Consider the following 24,778-nt stretch of genomic DNA (forward strand, 5'->3'; position numbering starts at 1 on the left):
CGCAAGCGAGACTGCGCATGCTCAGCCTGCGCTAGCCGAGACCTAAAAAGGATGTCCTGCTTTAGGCGGTCTAACAAACCAGACCTTCACAACTGTATCTAAAAGGGAGGTATCTCTGGTGATGCAGCTTATAGTGCACAGAACATATACCACACCATCATGAATAGAAACATGAAAGCACAATGATAATATCACACATTTGCCTAATCACAGAAATGTATCATTTCATGTCCCCTTTTTTTATATGAAGGCAAAGCCAGGCGTTTTCAATCCTCAGAGCAATAGAGGGGGAATGTCGCACAAATGTGGGGGGTTTTCAAATGTTTTTATCTCCTTGCTGGTTTTTGTTCGACAAGAATTCTTTGAGCCCATTAAATTGCCGTGGATCTGATAGGAGTGACTGTTCTTTTGGGGGAGCAACGGGCACGTTTCCATTAATGAGAATGATTCTACCGCATAAATTTGGAGTTTGTAGGATTGCGTGCATTCATTTTCAATGGCAAGTCTGCGTACCAACAGTAAAGTTGTTTCATTTAAAAGCACAATAATTAACAAACGAATGTTTCAGCAACTGCAATCATTGGTTGACTTGATTTGCAATATTATTTTTGAACAACTTTTACATTGCAATTGTTGTGCGCTGATAAGTTGAACTGCTGTATGTCAGATATACGTTGTCCTGTCTGTGCATCTAGTCCTGCCTGATGGACAGAAGTACATAATCAATCAGGGGTCACTGATTTATTCAGGAGCAGAGGAGGTGATACAGTGAAGAACAAAATGTTAACTCTAAAGTCTTTCGATTCCTTTTTAGGTCGCGCCTAGTGGCAACGCGCATGTGCTGCTCGCTCTGCGAGACTGCTGTAGTAGAGTAGGGGAGAGAAGCCACGCCCACTCTCCTCCCATATATTTCATTTGCTTTTGTCATTGTCTTTCGTAAATTCTGCCTTCGGATTCGTTAATAGGCTTGTTAGTCCCTCCTTAGTATGACCTTGTCTTCATTTGTAAGCACTATTTACTTTATTGAGTTTCTCTTACTGCTGGCCGGACATGTGCAGCTTCAGCTGAAATTGCTTGTGTTTTTTTAAGCAGCACAGCTGCACCCGTAACACGGGTGCCTGCTTTCAATCACTTTAACCCGGCATTACCTCGAACCCGGCATTACCTCGTGTCTGTTTCAACCCCCCTCCCCCCAGTAAAATGGATTTAGAAATGATTAGCAAATGAAGTCATGTGAATTCCAGGTAGCACATAATCCTGTGCTAATGGGCTGAAGCTGACAACAGCACATCTGTGTTTCATCTGTACTAAAGCCACCTGTCAGGTTGTTTTCGAAAGCCTGTTTTATTAGCCACATCACCTCCACCAATACCACCGCCACCACCATAACACCACCATCAATACCACCACCTCCACCAATACCAACACCACCAATACCACCATTACCACCACCACCAATACCACCACCACCACCAATACCACCACCACCAATACCACCACCACCAATACCACCACCAATACCACCACCATCACAAATACCACTAATACCACCACCACCACCAATACCACCACCAGAACCACCACCACCAGTTCCACCACCTCCACAAACACCACCACCAATACCACCAACACCACCACCCCCATTACCACACCACCTCCAATACCAGTGCCACCAATACCTCTACAAATACCACCATTACCAATACCACCACCAATATCATCACCGCCAATACCCCCATAACCACCAGTACCACCACCAACAATACCAATAACACTAAAACCACCAGTACCAGCATTATTACCACCAGTATCACCACCACCAATACCACCACGACTACCACCACCAATTACAGTACCACCACCACCACCACCAATACCACCACCAATACCACCACTAATACCACCACCAACATCACCACCACCAATATCACCACCACCAATACCACCACAACCACCACTACTACCACCAATACCACCACCACTAATCCCACTGCCAATACCACCACCACTATACCACCACCACCACCACCACCAATACCACCACCAATACCACCAATACCAATACCACCACCAATACCATCACCACCAATACCACCGCTCATACCACCAATATCACTACCACCAATACCACCACCACCAATATCACCACCTCCAATACCACCACAACCACCACTACCACCACTAATACAACCACCACTAATCCCACTGCTACCGCCAATACCAATACCACCACCATCAATACCACCACTACCAATACCACCACCACCAATACCACCACCACCAATATCACTACCACCAATACCATGCCCACCATCACCACCAATACCACCACTAATACCACCAATACTGCCACCACCACCAATACCACCCCTATCACCAATATCACCACTTCCACCAATACCACCACCAATACCACTACAAATACCACCACAAATACCACCACTACCACCAACAATACGACCCTCACCACCAATACCAGTACCAATACCACCGCCAATAGCAATAACAATACCACCACCAAGACCACCACCACCAATGCCACCACAAATACCATCACCACCACCAATACCACCACCACCACCAATACCACCACCAAACCACCACTACCAATACCACCACCACCAATACCACCACCAACAATGCCACCACCTCCAATCCAATACCACCACAACTAATACCAATAACACTGCCAATACCAATTCCACCAATACCACCACCACCAATACCACCACCACCAATACCACCACAACCAATACCACCACCACCAATACCACCACCACTAATACCACCAAAACCAATACCACCAACAATACCACCACCGCCAATACCACCACCACCAATACCACCACCACTAATACCACCAATACCACCACCAATACCATCAGTGATACCACCAATACTTTCACCACCACCAATACCACCACTATCACCAATATCACCACCACCAATACCACCACTACCACCAATATCACCACCACCACAACCAATACTACCACCAACAATACCACCAATATCACCACTAATACCACCAATACCACCAACAATAGCACCACCGACAATACCACCACCACCAATATCACCACCAATACCACCACCATCACTAATACCAACTCCAATACCATCACTAACACCACCAATACTTCCACCACCACCACTATCACCAATATCACCACCACCAATACCACCACTGCCACCACCAATACCACCACCACCAATACCACCACCAGTACCAATACCACCACTAATACCAACACCACCAATATCACCACCACCAATATCACCACCACCAATACCACCATCACCAATGCCACCACCAATACCCCGCCACAAATACCATCACCATCACCAATACCCTACCACCAATACCTCCACCAGCACCAATACCACCACCAATTGCAATACCATCACCAATACTAGTATCACCGCCACCAATACCACCACCACCAATACCAGTGCCACCACCGATATCAGTACCACCACGAATACCACCACAACTACCAATACATCACCACCAATGCCACCACCACCAATACCACCATCTTTACCAATACCAGCATCACCAATACCACCAATGCCACTACGACCACCAATACTACCACTAATACCAGCACCACCAATACCACCTCTACCAATATCACCACCACCAATACCACCAATACCACCACCAATACCAACAATACCACCAGCACCAATACCACCAGTGCCTCTCGCTCACCAGTAATAGCAGGGGCACTGTACGAGGCTGGAGCTGCAGCCAAGACCATCCCTCCCTCCCTCCATGCCTGCCATAAAGCACAGCACGTCCTGCACCAAGACGTGAAGCCAGGGCCCTATTACAGCTTGATTGTTCTTTTTTTAGGCCAAAGATAGCAATGACATTACACAATGCCACACTGCACACTCAAATCACGGAGAGGGCAGGAAATAGCCCCCTCCCACTCTTCCTCCTGAGCCACGACAGTGTAATCACAGAGCGAAAGGTGTTGGAGGGCTTTGTTAGTGTTTATAGCTCGGATCATATGTACCTCTAACTATACACTTTTTGTCTGTGTAATTTTCAACACTTACACATCTTCTTCACTGCACTATTTATCACTACTTTGAAGACATCGCAGGCCGGTCTCTTCCTCTGATATTTGCAATCTAACAAGTGGTCAAGAAGGCCCTTAATTGCAGTGCAAGAGGTCTCGCATTTGCGAGAGTTTAAGCTATGAGTAGTGTAAATGACAATGCCTTTTATTTATGTTTTAAAACCCAAATCATAAATAAAAGGCATTGTCATTTACAATGCCACTAGCTCAAACTTGCGTGCATGCTAGACCTATTGCATTGGCAATACTTGTTTTCTATAACGATTGAACTGAGGAAAGGCAACGTTATCATAGTGCAATAAACCAGAGGCACAAGCAGGAAATGGCAGCGTCATTGTTTGTCCTGTCCAAGATAATCATCCTCCTAGCTGCACAGGATGAATGTTTTTGATCACAGAAGCTCCACTGACTGACGAGTTTCCCTTCAAATGTCAACTAAAGTGAAAGTTTGTACAATCCCTGTCCCTCTGGGGCCATCCTCCTAGGATCTGTATATGTTCAGGGAAAAAGGAAAATATTCCTTTTTTAGAAGTATTTTGATTGGACCTTGGACTCCATTAATTTCGTTTCACCAACAAAATGCTCAGAGCATTCTGATGGACACATTTGACCTCCATGACACAGTTGACACTACACTGGACAATCACATTGCACTATGGTGCACCCTATACCACTCTGCAGGCTGGGTGTTCCTTTGTCTGAATACACATATCAAGAATCTTAGGTTCAGGGAGTAAGCTTGACCTCCACATTGGAGTGATTTCATAGCTATGACCTTGGGACAGTGTGACGCTTTTAAGTCACTATTGCTGTTATTGTGAAATTGGGAGTAAAAGGAACACAGAAACTATCCACCCAAATCCTCTGTAGTGTGAACTGATAAACATTTACACAGTCAGCAGTGACACATGGCTAAACTTGCATTCTTGGTCACAGTAATTTTGGAAACGGGTGCAACTCCCTACAACATCCAAGAGATTTTAAAACTACATTATTTGCCAGAAAAACGCAAATACATAAAACATGGGGCTTGGATGCCATTGGCATATAATTTGTTTTAGAAGCTGCATTTTTTCTGTCTGCAGCTGTTGTCGAGACTGAATTAAGAAACGCAGAATTATAGACCAGAAGTAAAAGCAACTTTGCTTGTGTTGGAAGTTAGAGAGTTTGAGAAATGTCGCACCAGTGTTTCAATCCAAGTCAGATGTAGCCTTCACAAAGCCTACAATAAAGCAATAAACCATCTTTGCGGTATTGGGTGGGCTAAGGTTTCAGCAATGGTGTGATATACTGTGGTGCCTTGTCTTCGGGTGTGTGACTGGACAGTGAAAATATCACATATAGGACCTGGAACACTGGACTGTGACAGAAAGGACTAACCAACACATTTGTATTTAACAAGAAGACATTTCACCATTTACTGAAAATAGGCAGAGTGGTTTAACACCAAGTGAAAGTTTAGTCACTCCAGGTCTTTAGGGGAAATAGCTGTCTTCACTTTTTCCTTGCTTCAGAAACTTTGTCTAACATGCAGTATGTATTTTAGCCCAGTATTGTTAATGTATAAACTCACTTACCATAGGTTGAAATTCCTTGACTTTCTAATTCCAATGGTGGTATTCTGTGGCATGAAATATGCAATAAGGGACTTCAGCTTGAATAAAATAATCCTCATATCAGTTGATCCAACTATCAATTTCCATACTCACCCAGCATTGGCGAGGTGTGCACTTCTCACAATTCCTATGGCTCAAACATTTCTGAACCTGAGTGCCACAATGGCACGGAATAGTTTCAGCGGCTGACACATATCGTATCAAAGGAGTGCCAAGTATTGATTTGTGGTATTATTGGCTTACATTAAAACCAGCAGAGCTCTCCACATTGGATAATTCAACCTGCAAGCTGTGAGATAACTTAGGTGAGGGATAATAAACTAACACTTTAATCCACTGTGATTTCCAATTGTAGAATTTTTCAATATTGTGATTGTTGAAAATACCCTCTTTCTGCCTCATAACATCTGGTTACTGTAGTTAAGATGTACTTGTCTATTATTCTAGGGGATTGGAGCGAGCGACTGAAACCTCTGATAGTGACACTCAAGGAAAGTGTGCAAGAAGTAGTGTGCAGAGCAAAGAAGTCCATGATTTTTGTTGTGCTTCAAGAACTTGCTTGTGGATTGCCGCAGTGTTTGGTGCTTATGCAGAGGAGAGATGCCGTCTTCAGTCAAGCGGTAGGAAGATCTTCACATTTATTCCCATATAGGAAGAATTATATATATTTGCATTCTATACAATACAGTAAGATTAGTAAGTATTATCCTGTCAATGTTACATTTGTTACAATTCTGTTTGATCGTGGGGACTATATAGCACTGGGTTTCAAGATGGGGGTGAAGCAGACATGTTTATTCAAGTTTTGAATGATATGATGTAATTCATGAAATAAGTTGGAATATACAACATATTGGCTGAATCAATAAATAGAATATGTCTGAATCATAATAAATGAAGTGGAAGTCTCCATTGACAATTATTTACGACATTTGTTTTTAGGCATTTAGAGTGTGATGCTAACCTTGCAAAGCTGTAGGAATATAGCTCGCATGACTTATAAGAATACTGATGAGGTGCGTCACGCAGTTCAGTCAAAGTAGCATGATGAATCAGAGATTGTTTACCTTGGCAGTTGGGAGACAAAGGGTGTGAGGGAGCCACACAGACGAGGTCAACACAGATTTCTAAGGTCTTGGAGATGCTGCTCTTACTACAGATGAGTTTTAAATTCGATTCAGAGTAACAAGAGCGAAGGCAATTGACTGATTTGGAGTGGTTTAAGGGCCCTATTCACAGGACTAACTTAAGACAAAATCCTAAACTTACTACTTTTGGTATTCACAGAAGGCATTTAGTAGTAGTAAAGTTAGGATTTTGTCTTAAGTCTGTCTTAAGTCTGTCTTAAGTCCGTCCTAAGCTTGTCTTAAGTTTGTCTTAAGTCTGTCTTAAGTCTGTCTTAAGTCTGTCCTAAGTTTGTCTTAAGTTTGTCTTAAGTTTGTCTTAAGACTGTCTTAAGTCTGTCTTAAGTCAAACTTAAGTCAAACTTAAGACAAAATCCTAACTCAACTACTTCTAAATGCATTCTGTGAATACCAAAAGTAGTAGGACAGACTTAAGACAGACTTAAGACAGACTTAAGACAAACTTAGGACAGCCTTAAGACAGCCTTAAGACAGACTTAAGACAAACTTAAGACAAACTTAAGACAAACTTAAGACAAACTTAAGACATACTTAAGACAGACTTAAGACAAACTTAGGACAGACTTAAGACAGACTTAAGACATAATCCTAACTTTACTACTACTAAATGCCTTCTGTGAATACCAAAAGTAGTAAGTTTAGGATTTTGTCTTAAATTAGTTTTGTGAATTGGGCCCTGAGTTTCCACATTGTGGTGGGATAGCTATCTTCTGTTTGTCTGGTGCAGTTTTGTGGCTCCAGTATGTTGAGGAATAGGCATCTACTGTTGCAAGGGCTGGGGTAGAAGGAGAGTCATTCCACTAGATACAAGATTGGCTTTGTTATCAAAGCCACATAGGTAATGCATCACACACCATGTTTAGTGCATTTTCTTGGTTTTATGTGACTTTGAGAAGTGACTGCTTAGATAAAACCCGAATATGGATCGACTTTGTAAATTGAAACCTGTTTACTATGACATCCCAATCCAATGCCTGCTAAGGTGGACCTGGAGTTGGATGACTAGTGCGTTTAAGAGTATTGTTGCAAGGGATGGAAGGCAAGTAATGACATGATAGTTGCTCAGATCTCCTGGGTTCAATTTACGCTTTATGGACATTGGGAGTATCTGACCAGTCGGAAATGGTGGCTTGCAAACTCCTTGGAAAAGGGAAGTGTTTTCTACGGTTACAGTTGGTCACAAGGTGGAAACATCCGGTACAACGAGACCAGAACCATGAGTCTCGGAAGTCCACAAGCCCGAACAACGACTTGCCTGAACATTGACTTTGCCTTAACCACGCAAATGCGTGGTGAAGGCAAAGTCGGTCTAGTGTCTAGGATGGGTAGGGAGAGAGGAGCATCGTAAAGCGAACAGGACAGGTAAGAGGGGGTTGGAGTTGTTTTTAGGGGTGTGGGGGTAGTTTTTAGGGGGTGGTTCGGGTTAGTTTTTGGGGGTGGGGTGGTTTGGGGTAGTTTTTAGGGGGTGAGGGGTTGGGATAGTTTTTAGGGAGTGGGAAGGTGTTCAGAGTAGTTATTAGGGAGTGGGGGTTTGCTGTAATTTTTAGGGGGTGGCGTTTCAGGGTAGCTTTTAGAGGGTGGGGGATTTGGGGTAGTTTTTAGGGGTGGGGTTAGGGTTATTTTTTAGCGGGTGGGGGAAGTAGTTTTCGTTTTTAGGGGGTGGGGGTTCGGGGTGGTTTTTAGTGGGTGTGGGGTTTCATGAGTTTTTAGGGGTAGGAGGGTATCAGAGTAGTTTTTAGGGGATAGGGGATTCGGGGTAGTTTTTAGGGGTGGGGATGTTTAGGGGGTGTGGGTCTGGGGTAGTTTTTAGAGGGTGGGAGTGGTCAAGTAGTTTTTAGGGGGTGGGTTTCTGGGGGTGGAAAGGTATCAGTGTCGTTTTTAGGGCGTGTTTGGGTCATTTTTAGGGGCTGGGGACGGTTTAGGGTAGTTTTTAGGAGATGGGTGTTTGAGGTAGTTTTTAGGGGGTGGGATTTCGAAGTCGTTTTTAGGGGGTGGGAGGGGCTCGGGGTAGTTTTTAGAGCATAGGGGGATTTCACGGTAGATTTTAGGAGGTTGGGGTGTATTTAGGGCTCAGGGGGAGAGGGAGGGGGTTGGTAACATTAGCTACAGATAACCGTTTACCATGCATGCCTTTACCACGACAATTTGTAGTAAAGGAATGCATGGTAAAGCAAATTGTGGTTAAGACGCGGTCATTGTAGAGACCACGTTGTAAAGGTAGGCTTTGTTGAGGAACTCGTTGTTCCGACATACAACCGTCTCAAGGGTATGATTGGTAAGGGACTCCAGGATGTATGATGGGTGGTCCTCAGGAGGGGTGAAATCTGTAACAATGAGTAGCTGAAAAATGTACTAGATATCTGCTTCCATTTGTGCAAAGGATAGCGATATGTGAAGAAACATAATTGTGCTTTAACAGTATTGACATTCTTTTAATATGCTTCATTTTTTCTGTAGAGTATATTACTGTGGCATTTTAGGGTGATGCATTGTTTAACGGTTTTGCTTTGCTCCCAATTACTTCTAAAAAGGTGATTAGATTGTTGTTGGGTTTAGCTATGAAGTGTTGTTTTCCGGGTATGATGTAAACATGTTTTGAAAGGGCATCAGTGTGAGTCTTAGCCCATAATTTGCTTATCTCTGAATTGTGTCTTTACTCCACAGAATTGCCAAATGCTCTGTTTGTTTTCACTGTTTGTTGTAAGATGTGGTTTAGGACCAGTCATATTTCGCCTGCCTCTCCCCCTAAAAACAGAAGCACCTATATTGGAATAGTATGTAAACAGCAACGTTGATAAAACTAAGATGGCGTTAAAATCTATAACTTGTTAGCTGTGTTCTCATTTTTATTTGATAAAACTAGCTTATTTCAGTTTGTCAACAGAAATGTAAATGATACTTCTTAGTTATAGTATTTGGTGCATGCTGCAAACTGTACATCTGATGCCACATTCACTAATGTTCTAACCCAATGGTCCAAAGTTGCCCATATTCTTAAAGAATGCCACTTGTTTCATGAAAGAAAAATATTATAGTTTTATTGACGTGTATGAGCATTGGCGAAGGCGCATGCTTCTATGCTAAATATATGGAGCATTTTTATTGGAGTTTGCAGTACAAGCACAATCTTTGTTAATTTTTTTTCTCTGAGGCATATTCCTAAACATGATTTGATTTTCAGTATTTTAGTATGAAATAAAGTGAGCTGTGTCGTTTGCGTTTAAGCCTCTCTTTGTGTGAGTTTTTACAGGTATTGACCACCTACAATTGGCTCTGTCTACAATTGGCTCTGTCAGCTGACCCGAAAGCTTTACAGTAACTCTTAAGTTAATATCTGTATGTAAACTGTGCATTTAGATATGTACATGGCAGAGAGCCAGAGCAGTACATTAATATTGACTAATTTGGTGGTGTAGTCCATTTACTTTTATCCTATAAGAAAAGAGACCCTCATCAAACAGAGCGCTGCACTCAATGGTGATCTTACATTCCTGGAGGGTATTGACACAGACATGTTTGAAAAGCCACTCTTTGTAGTTTTCTGGTCGTGTCTGACATGCGTGCACCTGTGTGCCTTTTTCCATTTACTCAGATCCTATTGGGAGATCACCACAAAAGGCATTGAGAAACATCCTGTAGCTGGTCTATGTTGACATGGACTTGGAGAAGTTATAGCTAGAGCACATATAACAGCTGAAGAGGTTCAAGGAATAAGTTGGAACCACTGGGATTTAAACTGTGCACTGACGTTTGCAGTAGAAGCATTCTTTTGCTATAGGGTAGAAATAATGGGAATATTTTAGGCTTGTAACCTTAGAAAGCTACGAGCTAAAGAGATCTTGTAACATTCTCGAACAGGACGGATCCTGAAGTAGAGACCAACTGGTGCAGAAAACAGAAGGGGGAAAGACAGCACTCAAGGAGAAAAAACAAAATGGTGGCAGTTGTGAAGCAGCATTGTACCACTTGAGATGTGTTTTGTAGTTGGCAAAGTGGAGGTGTGTATCACAAACTGGACATTTACAGAACTCTTTGGTATCTGCTCAATCACACTCAGGAGGGATGTACTCGTCCCACACATTGTAAAAGTTTAGTTCTAATAATAATAACCATAAAATATGGGATCCAACTTGTAGGCATCCCCTTTAGAGGTAGTTGGCCTTACTGCCTACAAATATTGTTTAATATGAAAGGTAACAAACTGATAAACAAGGAAGAAACGTCCTGGTTCTAGAGCATCAACAACCTAATTGCTTAAAATTCTGGACCCAAAAAAAGCTTCACACCAGTGTATGAATGATAACTGTAATGATGCAAAGAGGAGAACATCTTGCTACAGCAACACCATCTTTATTGTTTTTGATAAAATGGCTCATTTTTCCTCAAAACAAAATCTAAAAAAAAAGTCAGAAGAAAGGTTCTCTGCTGAGCTCAAAAAGGAAAGAAAATTTATAAATACCTAAAATTGATAGCTACATCTGGTAGGCAGTTAAGACAACACCTTTGTCCTATCTCACTAATTATCCTGTGTGATGCTAGAAGATCTACAAACATCCACTCAGTTCTAAAAGCCAGTGCATCCATGAAGCCCAACCCGGTAGAATCCTCTGAAATCTTTATTTCGCAATTGAAGTCTAAATATCCAGCAAACTGCCATGCACAAGGGGGCATGCATGGTGCACCAAAAGAATGTCATCATGCCGAGATCTATCTGATTGATCAGAACTAAAATTAGTAGAACTCTCAGGCAATTATTGTGCTTTCCCGGAATCCAGAACTGTTACTTTTTATACGCAGGGACAGAAAAATACTGAAAAGAGAGGTGATGGCTTTCAAGAGAACGAGACAGGAAAGCTTATGGGACAAGCTTCTATACTCCTCCAAGCAAAAAGAACATATACGTTTCTGGAGACTGATCAACAAAATAGACACAGGCACATGGGTAGCAAACAGCTCCAACATCAGTGAGGAGCCCTGGGTAGGCTACCTAAAGACGCAATTTGCAGGGAGCTTGTTTGGTTCAGATCCATCCTCGGAGGATTCCCGGGACAAAAGCATCTTTTGTTCTCCACTGCACAACTTGCCCTCAGACAAAACTAAGATCATTGAGAATTCACGCTCTGATTGTGCATCCGGACCAAATGGTATCCACCAAGCTCTTTGCTAGATGAGAAGGACATTCATCCAATCTAGGAGAATCTGCCTCATTGCCGAACAACTATCGTTAATTGCACTGCTGGACGTAGATCTAAAATACTTCTCCCCATTACTACTCTAAAATCTATCAGCATGGGCACTTGAAACATGTAGATTGCCCCTAAACCGGACCGGGTTTTCAAAGAGCCAAGGGACAGTTTTCAAAGTTGATGGTGGTAGGCCTCATGATGAGAAGAACAAATGACACCAGCACACCACAGTTTCTGTGTTTTGTTGCTTCTAAATCAGCGTTTTATTGTGTCCCATGGAACAAACTGTGGGAAAAGTTTCAGCGCTGGGGGAATCCTGCCCAACCTTTTGAGGGTTATCAGGCTGCTTTATACAAACACGTGGGTCAAGATCAAGGTGGGAAACAGCACCCATCTATCAAAAGAGATTGGCCTTAAACAAAGGTCCGTTCTTGCACCTCTTTCGCTCAATTTTTATATCTCAGACTTGTCTCGTGCCTTGGATGAGCTGTTTCCCAATACCCTCAGCCTTGGCAGCCTCCCGCTATGAAATATCCTATAGGCAGACGACCTGTTGGTTTTAATAATAACAGAGTAGGATTACACAAGCTGATAAACTGCTTTGCGGTATATGCAGCCGACAATCAGTTAGAAACCAACCTGAAGAAAATCAAGGTTATCTTGCTAAATCGGCACATCTCCAAGAAGGGCAGATGGCTCCTTAATGGAACAACAATCGATGAGACATTCAGGTATGTTTATCTTGGGGTTAAGATAGATGCAAGTGCCTCGCTTTCCCCACAGAATGAAGCCATTAAAGGGAAAGCAGTGGCCTTAAACTTTGCCTTTTCAATCCTATCGAAATCCATCCAGGACCATAATCTGAAACCCCAGCCAAAATAATCAAGGCAAAATTATTACTAACCCTCTCGTATGGTGGAGAAATGATGCTGGGATTAGACGCCATCCTGCTGGACAAAATTACAAGGTGGACCTTTAAGCGAGTTTTCCAACTACCAAGATCAGCATTGCCAGCGTAAGTCAGGCTTAAGTTTTCTCTGGCAAAGCGAACACTCACCAGGACCTTGGCATTCATAAAATGCAGCCACAAACTGCAGAATACAGCCTAAGAGTCACCTGCTTAGTACATCTGGTGTGAAATCAATCTTCAAAGAGACAAGGACAACTTTAAAAGATAGCTGGATGAAAGCATTGAGAAACTTGGCCTGGTTGAGCTCTGGCAGTTGGACACTAGCGAACAGAGGTTGAAAAGAATAGTGAACAAAACCATTAGATTACAGAGCCGGGAGGAAGATAAAGCAGCAGTAGCCAAATGAGAGCTTGGGTGGCTGGTGCTAAACACATATCACGATCTAAAGGACCTGCCCCTCCTTGAGACCGCCTGCTATCTCAAAATCAAAAAGAAGTGACTGTCCATGAGACTCAGTCTACTACCTATCTACTTTAAGCCAAAACGGCAAGATGATGGGCAATGGGGGGATATGTTGTGCCGTTTATGTCACCAGACAAAGGAAACGCTGCTACACTTACTTTGCACCTGACCCTGCTTAGGTCCGCAGCAGAGGGCTCTCCTGCCTAATGAAATCGAGAGCTTAGGAACCATGACTTGCAGATCAGCATAAATAGATTCACTAAACCCAAGGAACATGATGCTCAATATTCGGCTGTTAGTTTATTGATATATTTGAGACTTTTGTAAAACCCAGAAAGCACACTTAGAGTTCAAAGTGCCAGTATGAGTTGATGGGGGGGGGGGAGGCAAGTGCAAAAGGTTTTATCCCCCATTTCCATTTAGACTAGGGTTTTGGTCACTGCAGGCTTTATAGCACACTCCCCTGTGTAGACGTACTGCATTTCTTGGCCAATGGCGGGTTGCTAGTAGTATATAAATCCCTTATCCCGCCTTGCTGAGGTTACGTCTAAAAGTTGGCGTCAAGAGTAAAGAGGTTTTAATTTCCTACCCGAGCTGGAACAAGCTTTGGCTACTTCAGGCTCAAAAGTACACCTTTTTGCGCAGCTGTCCCGCACACTTAGGCCTATGGTGGGTCCTAGGGGCATGTCAATCTCCTAACCCCCTGCATACTAAAGCCTGGGTGGGCTAGTAGGGGCATGTTAATCTCTTATCCTGCTGTTAGAAATGGGGGTCTCTAATTGGCAGAGGTTTGCACCTTTGCCTAGTAGGGACCCTGTGGAGTTAGTAACTTCCACGATCCTGAGCGATTGCGTCTCGTTAAGCAGTGGTTCCTCGGATGGGATGGACTGCAAATTTATTTTGTGCATTATAGCTTGTTTGGAAAATAAGTTTTCAGATCCCGAATGGACTTGTTTTATAAAAAAAGTTGGATGTGATCTGCTTACAGGAATCGTGGGCCGTTGAATGAAGATTTTTCAAGGGTGCTAAGTCTTTTTTTTGTGCCTGCCATCCTATTGAGGTCAGGAAGACTAAAGGGGGGCTTGGTCATTTATGTTGCTTTAGCAGTACAATGCAGAGCTGATGTGTTGCTCTTAGCTAACCCTTGCCTGCAAGCTCTATCATTTTCTAGTGGGCAATGTAAATTGGTGCTCTTGATTTTTTTTAATGCTACTTTCTCCCTTCCAGATGTTTGCAATATGTCCATTTTGGGCTCCTTTTTCAGAAACTCGACTGGCTTAAACTATAATAACCTAATGATTGCAGGGGATTTTAATATTCATTTCTGTGAGGACCCAAGGGGGATGGGTTTCAGAGATTTGGGTTGCCCACACTTGATGGGAATTCATTTCGGACACATCAACCAGGGAGACACCCGTAATATTTTAGGAAATGAGCTTGAGCTAACCTCGGCCATATGCACATTAGACCTTCGTAGCAAGGTCATCAACCCCTCTTTCTCTGGGAGGGGATGTGACTCATTTATCGATTTTATTCTTGTTTTAACCCCACTTTTTTATCTGATTTCAGATTTTTCTATTGAGTCAAGTATATATATTAACCACAATCTTCTGTGTGCTACAATCTGCAGGCCACTATTAGCACCCATCACAGGAGTAGGAGGTAGGGGGTTACTGAAAGCTACAGATGGCGCCAGAATGTTTAAGTGGGCGCAGATAATCCCAGATTTCTTTTATGAGTCTTTATCTGCTAGGTGTCACAAGGAGTTGACAATCTGCATTGCCCCGCAGGCAGAACCCAGTGATATCATGGAGGCCTTCAAGGTCATCCTTAGTACCATATGATATTTACTTGAGGCCCGGCCCAGAGATTTTCTGATTTGGCCCCTAAATGGTTTGACCCTGCCTGCTCTCGTGCATCCAGGAAATTGACGGATGCACTAGGTAACAGACTGAGGGATTGTCCAGAAATAAGGGACCAGGACAAGACAGAATTCCTGCCGACCTTTATATTTCCAATCTGAATTTGTGGGTACCGGCTCTCACCTCGATCATGGTGATAGCCGGCCCCTCTGGAACCTGGGCTATATCTACCATCATCTCCATTTTTAAAAAGGGAAGCAGAGATAGCACCCACTGTTACAGGCTGATCTCAATGTAGGACTCGGTGGTCAAGGTGGTCGGACGTATTCCATTAGACAGGCTTGCCAGCTAGGCAGATGAAAATAAAATTCTAGCAGACACCCAGTATGGTTTTCGCGCAGGACGGTTGACTGTGGACCAATGTTTGAACCTGTTTTTAATTCTTAACAAGTACACAGTTGCCTGCCCTGGTACTATTCACCTGACCTTTATGGACCTGTCATCTGTGTTTGATCTTGTCAACAGAACTAAGCTCTGGCAGACTATTTTGACTATCGAGGTAGGTAGAGACATTGTTTTCTTCCTGTGGGACCTCCACAGAGATACAAAGGCTGAGGTTCGATACACATAGGATTTCAAAGTTACCCGCAGTTTCCAATATAGAGAGGAGTCCGGCAGGGTTGCATTTTGGTCCCTTTTCTGTTTAATTTGTATATAAACAAGCTGGAGAATATATTAGTGGAGTCCAAGGTGGACTATCCCAATGTGGGTCGACGTGGTCTGCCTGTACTTTTGTATGCAAACAACTTCGTCCTCATGGCTCGGACCGCAAGGAGGCTGCAAACTCTGCTCAACTCCTTTGCTCTATTCATGGAGGAACAGGACTTGCTGATTAATAACTCCAAATCCTATGTGCTGCAGTTTGGACCCTGTTCGATAAAGTCTTACCCCTTACAGGTTGGATCTATTCCAGTCCCTTGGACGTTTTTTTTTCCTACCTGGGGGTCCTCTTAGATGATAACATGAATTGAGCGCCTTTAAAAAGTAGAAACAAAGGAGACCTGCTACGGGCCAAATCCGCTATTTTTAACTTTGCTTCGAGATTAGGAAAGAGACTGATCGGGGCTGTTCTGCAGATACATATGGCCAAGTGCATTGCTAAGATGTCTTTCGGAAGTAAAATCTGAGGGTGCATCGCTCATGACGAATTGCAAGAAGTTGAAAATAGTTTCTGAAGCAGCTCTTAAGTGTACCCCAGGGAACCTTTTTATTGACTAGGTTCCATTTCAATCTTTTTTTATCTTCTTCTTGCCCACCTGCGTGGGTGTATTAGGGGTCAGAGTTTAATGCCCTGTGGCTGCACCAGTAAATCAATACAGGACATGCTTCATTTTATATTGTTTGGTAGCTACTACGAGTTACCTAGAAAGACTTGCATCAATCCTATCTTGAAAAAGGCTAAGTTTAGGCAGGTAGGCCCAGCCCTTACATTTTTACAAATACTTTCAGGTAACATCGTATTTTATGTTCTTAGCTTCTTTAAATCTGCTGTTAGGCTTAGATACAGCTGTGACTAACAGATGGAGGAGTATTGGGGCCTGTTGTGATGCATTGTTATCTTGTTCCCAGTCTTATGGACATATTTGTATCCTTCTTTAAAAATAAAAAAACAATTTATGTACACATTTAATATAACAGTATATATTTTTTCTTGTAAGTAGCATTTCATGTGATTTGGCAGATGTCTCATTGATACCATCCTTTGTACATATAATGTTTTATGAATTTTATGTTTTTTTGCAAAAGACGACTAAAGTGATTTGACTGATTGATTGATTGGAGTAGGGACCACTGCTTCTAGTCATGGTAAGAAAGTTACACACTTCAGATGACCCCTGCTTACCCTCTTTGTAGCTTGGCATGAGCAGACAGGCTTATTCCAAAGGCAATGTGTAAAGTATTTGTACCCAAACCCACAGTAAGACAGTGAAAACACCACAAATGGATACCAAACCAGTTTAGAAAAATAAAGTATCTTTATTTAAACCAAATAAGATGAAAACGGCAAAAACCCAATGTACAGGTATCAAGATATACTTTTAGAACAGGTATTTCAAAGATAGCACATGTAGAAACAAAATAGCTCCACCTGGGGCTAATAAGACGTCATGACAGACATGAATCCTAAGTACGGTGCTGACCACGAGGTGCGCGGCGTCGGGCACATAGTCACACGGACCCCCAAACAACAGTACCTTGGAAATGAAGTCTGTGGACGATGCACAGCGTTGTGGAGGTGAGGCGTCAGTGCCACGGTGAAGCCGGTTCCCTGTTTGCCATGGGGGAGGCAATGGGTCGAGTATGTGAGGAGGCGAGGAATCAAAAGGACAGAGGAAGTTAGGAAGTGTCGCCGGTGAAGCGTCGGTTCCGGTGAGTTGATGCAACAGCAAAGAGTTTGTTAAGTCACCCTAGTCGGTTATCGCTCTGCAATAATGGGAAGTAGATGCTGGTGGTGACCATGTCGGCACAAGCCCTGTCATCCAGAAGTCCGATAACTGCAAGCGTTGAAGGGCGTTGCTGCAGTGCAGGCGGTGCTCCCGGCCTCAGTGCAGGTGTGGTGTCACTTGCGGTGTCGCTGACCGTGTCGTTTTTCTTGCTTTGCAACACCAACCACACAACTCTCAGGGCCCAGGAAGTGGAATTAGCACAATCTGGATTGCAGGAGTTCACAGAGGAGTCCAGGTGCTGGTCAGTGGATTGCAGGTGAAGTCTTTGTGATACTGAGACTTCATAACAGGAGGTCAGCACACACAGGCCCTTGGATTCTTCTTCAAGCAGGTTCACACCAAAGTTTGAGTCTTTCTTCTCTCCTTGGCAGAAGCAGCAACTGCAGGCCAACCCAGCAAAACCAACACAGCAAAGAGAAAGTACTCCTCCTACAGCTCTTCGGCTCTTCTCCTTGGCATAGGTTCCTCTTGAGGCCAAAAGTAATATAATTCTGTGGGGTTTAAGGTTTTATAACCCCATTTCTCTTTGTTCTGTTTGTGGCAAGGGTCTCTGAGCCCAGTCCAAACCAGTTCTGTCCTCTCTGGTGCAGCCTGACCACAGGAGGTGGAGACAGCATTGTGTAAAGGTTCAATTGCAAGTGAAACTCCTCCCTCCCCTCTAAATGCAGCCAAGGTCTATTCAGCCCAGCTATAAGTCACCCAGGAAAGGCAGGACACACCTCAGCCTCCCTTATGGCTGTCTACAGTGAATGCACATCCCCAGCTTCTATCACTCCAAAACCAGACAGTCAATACACAAAACAGCCGAGGCACACAGAATGGTTAAACAAGAAATGCCTACTTTGTAAAAGTGGTATTTTCAAACACACTGTTTAAAAACCATCTCCCTAAAACGATGTATTATTAAATTCTGGCATTCAGAGAGCCTAAACTCCATTTCTCTATCTTTTCCCAAAGGAATGTTATACTTGTAAGATTTTACAAAGTAACTCCAATGTTAGCCAATGGGACAGATAGCCTTTCAATAGTGAAAAACGAAATTGGCAGTAGTTTACTATCAGGACATGTAAAACACACCAGCACATGTCCCACCTTTCAAATGCACTGCACCCTGCCCATGGGAATACCGTGGGACCACCTGAGGGGTACCTTACATTTAAGAAAAGGTAAAGTCGGGCCCTGCCAAGTTTGTGCCCTTGCCAGGTCGACATGGCAGTTAAAACTGTGTGTGCAGACACTGCAGTCCTAAAGCCAACAAAAACAGGTCAGGAAAAATAAGAGGAAGAAGCAAAAAACTCTTGGTAATAACCATTTCCGACACCCACTTTGTTGAGGTTGTTGTACAAATGCTGATAAAACAAACATGTGTGTGGAGGGTCCAGGGGAATATTTACCGACCTGTCTGCTCGCTCCCCCATTGTCAAGTTACAAAACACACAACAGAGCAGACCAGGTCTAGGGATGGTGTGTAACTATGCTAATAACTGCAAGACAGTTGGATGCATGTGTGCAAAAAACCGTTGAGAAACATGCACTAGAACCAGACCCATCAGCCCGACCTTTATGTCAGAGTTTACGTCATGTGGGGGTTTTCTGGTCATTCAACACCACATCCGACCTTATAGTGCCGGTGCGGCAAAGAATGTCAATATTCTAGCCATGTATCTCATCGTGGAGTGGTATTGATAAAGTGCAGTGCTCAAGTGGTGAGTAAAATTGGCTACTAAGATTCAACAAAAAGTTGAAGTTGAAATCTGAGTGTCAAATATTAAAAACACGCCAGATAGTAAGACTACCCTATGGCGCTGTGTAGTGCGGTCGACATGTTTCAGCCCAATGGGGGGTTACCCCGGCTTTCTTCAGGACCTTTGAATATAGAATGGCTACTGCAACTACATGATTTGTGTAAAGTGAAAAATATATCAAAAATGTACTAATAAAGTTACATATCTACCAGGAACTTAAACGGTAGTGTGTCCACTGGAGGGAGAGAAGTAAATCTTCTTCCTATCAAAAAGACAAGAGATTTCTTTTAAAACCAAATAATATGGGGTTGCACACATACAGCCACATGAATATACAGAAACCGCGTAGAAAGACACCTGCATGAACAATTTACATTCTGCATTGCAAAGAAAGCATATTAGCTTTATCACACAGAGGCATTTCCTCACAGTGATACTCACCCAGCTTTTTGTGGGTGATGACCCCATCTCACCCGGCAACCGCTCGGGAGAATGAGGCCCCGCTCTATGGTGTAGAAAAAGGACACAGTTAGCACACAGATCTACTGTGCCCAGACAAATTGCTCTACACATCTAACCCAACAAACGTGTGATAGAGACCCATCAGCCGCAATTTGAGACTCACCCACAATTAAGTTCTCATAGAACACTTAGAAAACACGCATCATAAAATATTCATGAAGTCCCTTAGATGCCAATGTGCATGGATCATCAAATCCCTAGATTCATGACAAGGGCTTTCTTGACGTCTACTTTCCATTCCCTTTTAAAAGGAGAAAGAGAGAGAACTTGGGAAAAGCAGCAAATGCTGGCAAATGCTGGCAGAGGCTCACCTGTCCGTCGGTGTCCCCGAAAAATGAGCCGAGCGGAAGGGGAGGAACTCATTCTGTAAGCCTTCAGCCTTTAAATACCGACCGCCGGTTAGAAAATGATGAAGCAAGTATGCGCGATAAAAGGCACTGATCCTACGCGCATGCGCAATACAACTAGATAGCCGAAAAATGGTGGCATCTAGATTGTTGACACATCGCGCTCACTCGTGAAAACTAGAAAAAGCTCTCATGCCAAGTTGCAGGAAGCTATACGGAGAGGACCTGCTATTAAGGGAGTCCAGCTATGTGATAGGGCGCGCGTATCAAATACTGCGTGCTCTGGATCTAGCATCCATCGTGGAATAGTGCGCATGACCGGGCGGGAACCACTGTTCCCTGGGCATGCGCACACAGGAACTCTTGAAACAAGCTCCATTTCTTAAAATGATGTGTCGCTTCAGATTGCGACTATGGAGCGGTACCAGCAGGTTGGTTACATTTAACAACTTATTCCATGAATTACATGAAAACATCTTATGGTCCCATTCTTAAAACGTATGATACGTCCTAGCCGTGCTTCTGGAATACTTTAAGTCATGTGTCATGAATTTTCAGAAACCCCGCATCCACTGCTAATAGGAAGAAAACAGGAGATGCAGCTGTGGCTACACCCCAAAATTAAAACTGGAATTAAGAGGGGGGGGCCAGAGGGGGTGGGGGGGTCACTAACCAAAGGAACTTGCTTCAACCACATATAGGATCAAATGTTGTTAGTAGGGGTCTGAGCACTTCTAATGAGTCCATATGTGGTGGACCAATACTGGCTGCATATTTACCACAGTTATTACCATGGGATATCTTCTCTGATTAGGAGAAATAGAATATGGTGTTATGTTCATCAGATGTAAAATCAGATGTAAAAAAAGAGAACTTCTCGAATATTAGTATATGGGTGGGTCAAACAAGATCAGCAGAGGGGCAGCATACACAATTAAGTTGGGTGAGCTATACGGGTACAAACAAAGGATGCGTTTATATCCATCACAAAAGACCCGCAACAAAAAGTTGCTCATAATACTGATAAAACAAACATGTGTGTGGAGGGTCCAGGGGAATATTTACCGACCTGTCTGCTCGCTCCCCCATTGTCAAGTTACAAAACACACAACAGAGCAGACCAGGTCTAGGGATGGTGTGTAACTATGCTAATAACTGCAAGACAGTTGGATGCATGTGTGCAAAAAACCGTTGAGAAACATGCACTAGAACCAGACCCATCAGCCCGACCTTTATGTCAGAGTTTACGTCATGTGGGGGCTTTCTGGTCATTCAACACCACATCCGACCTTATAGTGCCGGTGCGGCAAAGAATGTCAATATTCTAGCCATGTATCTCATCGTGGAGTGGTATTGATAAAGTGCAGTGCTCAAGTGGTGAGTAAAATTGGCTACTAAGATTCAACAAAAAGTTGAAGTTGAAATCTGAGTGTCAAATATTAAAAACACGCCAGATAGTAAGACTACCCTATGGCGCTGTGTAGTGCGGTCGACATGTTTCAGCCCAATGGGGGGTTACCCCGGCTTTCTTCAGGACCTTTGAATATAGAATGGCTACTGCAACTACATGATTTGTGTAAAGTGAAAAATATATCAAAAATGTACTAATAAAGTTACATATCTACCAGGAACTTAAACGGTAGTGTGTCCACTGGAGGGAGAGAAGTAAATCTTCTTCCTATCAAAAAGACAAGAGATTTCTTTTAAAACCAAATAATATGGGGTTGCACACATACAGCCACATGAATATACAGAAACCGCGTAGAAAGACACCTGCATGAACAATTTACATTCTGCATTGCAAAGAAAGCATATTAGCTTTATCACACAGAGGCATTTCCTCACAGTGATACTCACCCAGCTTTTTGTGGGTGATGACCCCATCTCACCTGGCAACCGCTCGGGAGAATGAGGCCCCGCTCTATGGTGTAGAAAAAGGACACAGTTAGCACACAGATCTACTGTGCCCAGACAAATTGCTCTACACATCTAACCCAACAAATGTGTGATAGAGACCCATCAGCCGCAATTTGAGACTCACCCACAATTAAGTTCTCATAGAACACTTAGAAAACACGCATCATAAAATATTCATAAAGTCCCTTAGATGCCAATGTGCATGGATCATCAAATCCCTAGATTCATGACAAGGGCTTTCTTGACGTCTACTTTCCATTCCCTTTTAAAAGGAGAAAGAGAGAGAACTTGGGAAAAGCAGCAAATGCTGGCAAATGCTGGCAGAGGCTCACCTGTCCGTCGGTGTCCCCGAAAAATGAGCCGAGCGGAAGGGGAGGAACTCATTCTGTAAGCCTTCAGCCTTTAAATACCGACCGCCGGTTAGAAAATGATGAAGCAAGTATGCGCGATAAAAGGCACTGATCCTACGCGCATGCGCAATACAACTAGATAGCCGAAAAATGGTGGCATCTAGATTGTTGACACATCGCGCTCACTCGTGAAAAATAGAAATAGCTCTCATGCCAAGTTGCAGGAAGCTATACGGAGAGGACCTGCTATTAAGGGAGTCCAGCTATGTGATAGGGCGCGCGTATCAAATACTGCGTGCTCTGGATCTAGCATCCATCGTGGAATAGTGCGCATGACCGGGCGGGAACCACTGTTCCCTGGGCATGCGCACACAGGAACTCTTGAAACAAGCTCCATTTCTTAAAATGATGTGTCGCTTCAGATTGCGACTATGGAGCGGTACCAGCAGGTTGGTTACATTTAACAACTTATTCCATGAATTACATGAAAACATCTTATGGTCCCATTCTTAAAACGTATGATACGTCCTAGCCGTGCTTCTGGAATACTTTAAGTCATGTGTCATGAATTTTCAGAAACCCCGCATCCACTGCTAATAGGAAGAAAACAGGAGATGCAGCTGTGGCTACACCCCAAAATTAAAACTGGAATTAAGAGGGGGGGGCCAGAGGGGGTGGGGGGGTCACTAACCAAAGGAACTTGCTTCAACCACATATAGGATCAAATGTTGTTAGTAGGGGTCTGAGCACTTCTAATGAGTCCATATGTGGTGGACCAATACTGGCTGCATATTTACCACAGTTATTACCATGGGATATCTTCTCTGATTAGGAGAAATAGAATATGGTGTTATGTTCATCAGATGTAAAATCAGATGTAAAAAAAGAGAACTTCTCGAATATTAGTATATGGGTGGGTCAAACAAGATCAGCAGAGGGGCAGCATACACAATTAAGTTGGGTGAGCTATACGGGTACAAACAAAGGATGCGTTTATATCCATCACAAAAGACCCGCAACAAAAAGTTGCTCATAATACTGATAAAACAAACATGTGTGTGGAGGGTCCAGGGGAATATTTACCGACCTGTCTGCTCGCTCCCCCATTGTCAAGTTACAAAACACACAACAGAGCAGACCAGGTCTAGGGATGGTGTGTAACTATGCTAATAACTGCAAGACAGTTGGATGCATGTGTGCAAAAAACCGTTGAGAAACATGCACTAGAACCAGACCCATCAGCCCGACCTTTATGTCAGAGTTTACGTCATGTGGGGGCTTTCTGGTCATTCAACACCACATCCGACCTTATAGTGCCGGTGCGGCAAAGAATGTCAATATTCTAGCCATGTATCTCATCGTGGAGTGGTATTGATAAAGTGCAGTGCTCAAGTGGTGAGTAAAATTGGCTACTAAGATTCAACAAAAAGTTGAAGTTGAAATCTGAGTGTCAAATATTAAAAACACGCCAGATAGTAAGACTACCCTATGGCGCTGTGTAGTGCGGTCGACATGTTTCAGCCCAATGGGGGGTTACCCCGGCTTTCTTCAGGACCTTTGAATATAGAATGGCTACTGCAACTACATGATTTGTGTAAAGTGAAAAATATATCAAAAATGTACTAATAAAGTTACATATCTACCAGGAACTTAAACGGTAGTGTGTCCACTGGAGGGAGAGAAGTAAATCTTCTTCCTATCAAAAAGACAAGAGATTTCTTTTAAAACCAAATAATATGGGGTTGCACACATACAGCCACATGAATATACAGAAACCGCGTAGAAAGACACCTGCATGAACAATTTACATTCTGCATTGCAAAGAAAGCATATTAGCTTTATCACACAGAGGCATTTCCTCACAGTGATACTCACCCAGCTTTTTGTGGGTGATGACCCCATCTCACCTGGCAACCGCTCGGGAGAATGAGGCCCCGCTCTATGGTGTAGAAAAAGGACACAGTTAGCACACAGATCTACTGTGCCCAGACAAATTGCTCTACACATCTAACCCAACAAATGTGTGATAGAGACCCATCAGCCGCAATTTGAGACTCACCCACAATTAAGTTCTCATAGAACACTTAGAAAACACGCATCATAAAATATTCATAAAGT

The 24,778-nt window shown here is 43.3% G+C and overlaps 1 protein-coding gene across 2 annotated transcripts in view; it reads left to right on the forward strand.

The window, feature by feature from the left end:
• INPP4B (inositol polyphosphate-4-phosphatase type II B) overlaps nucleotides 1–24,778 on the forward strand; it is a 1,970,577-nt gene that overhangs the window by 1,558,353 nt on the left and 387,446 nt on the right. For both annotated transcript variants that reach the window (XM_078676858.1, XM_078676856.1), the window contains one exon: nucleotides 6,155–6,327. In XM_078676858.1, the coding sequence (XP_078532984.1) occupies nucleotides 6,155–6,327 (173 nt within the window). The remainder of the gene's footprint in view (nucleotides 1–6,154; nucleotides 6,328–24,778) is intronic.

Source organism: Lissotriton helveticus, chromosome 2_1 (assembly GCF_964261635.1).
Source record: "Lissotriton helveticus chromosome 2_1, aLisHel1.1, whole genome shotgun sequence".
Lineage (NCBI taxonomy): Eukaryota > Metazoa > Chordata > Amphibia > Caudata > Salamandridae > Lissotriton > Lissotriton helveticus.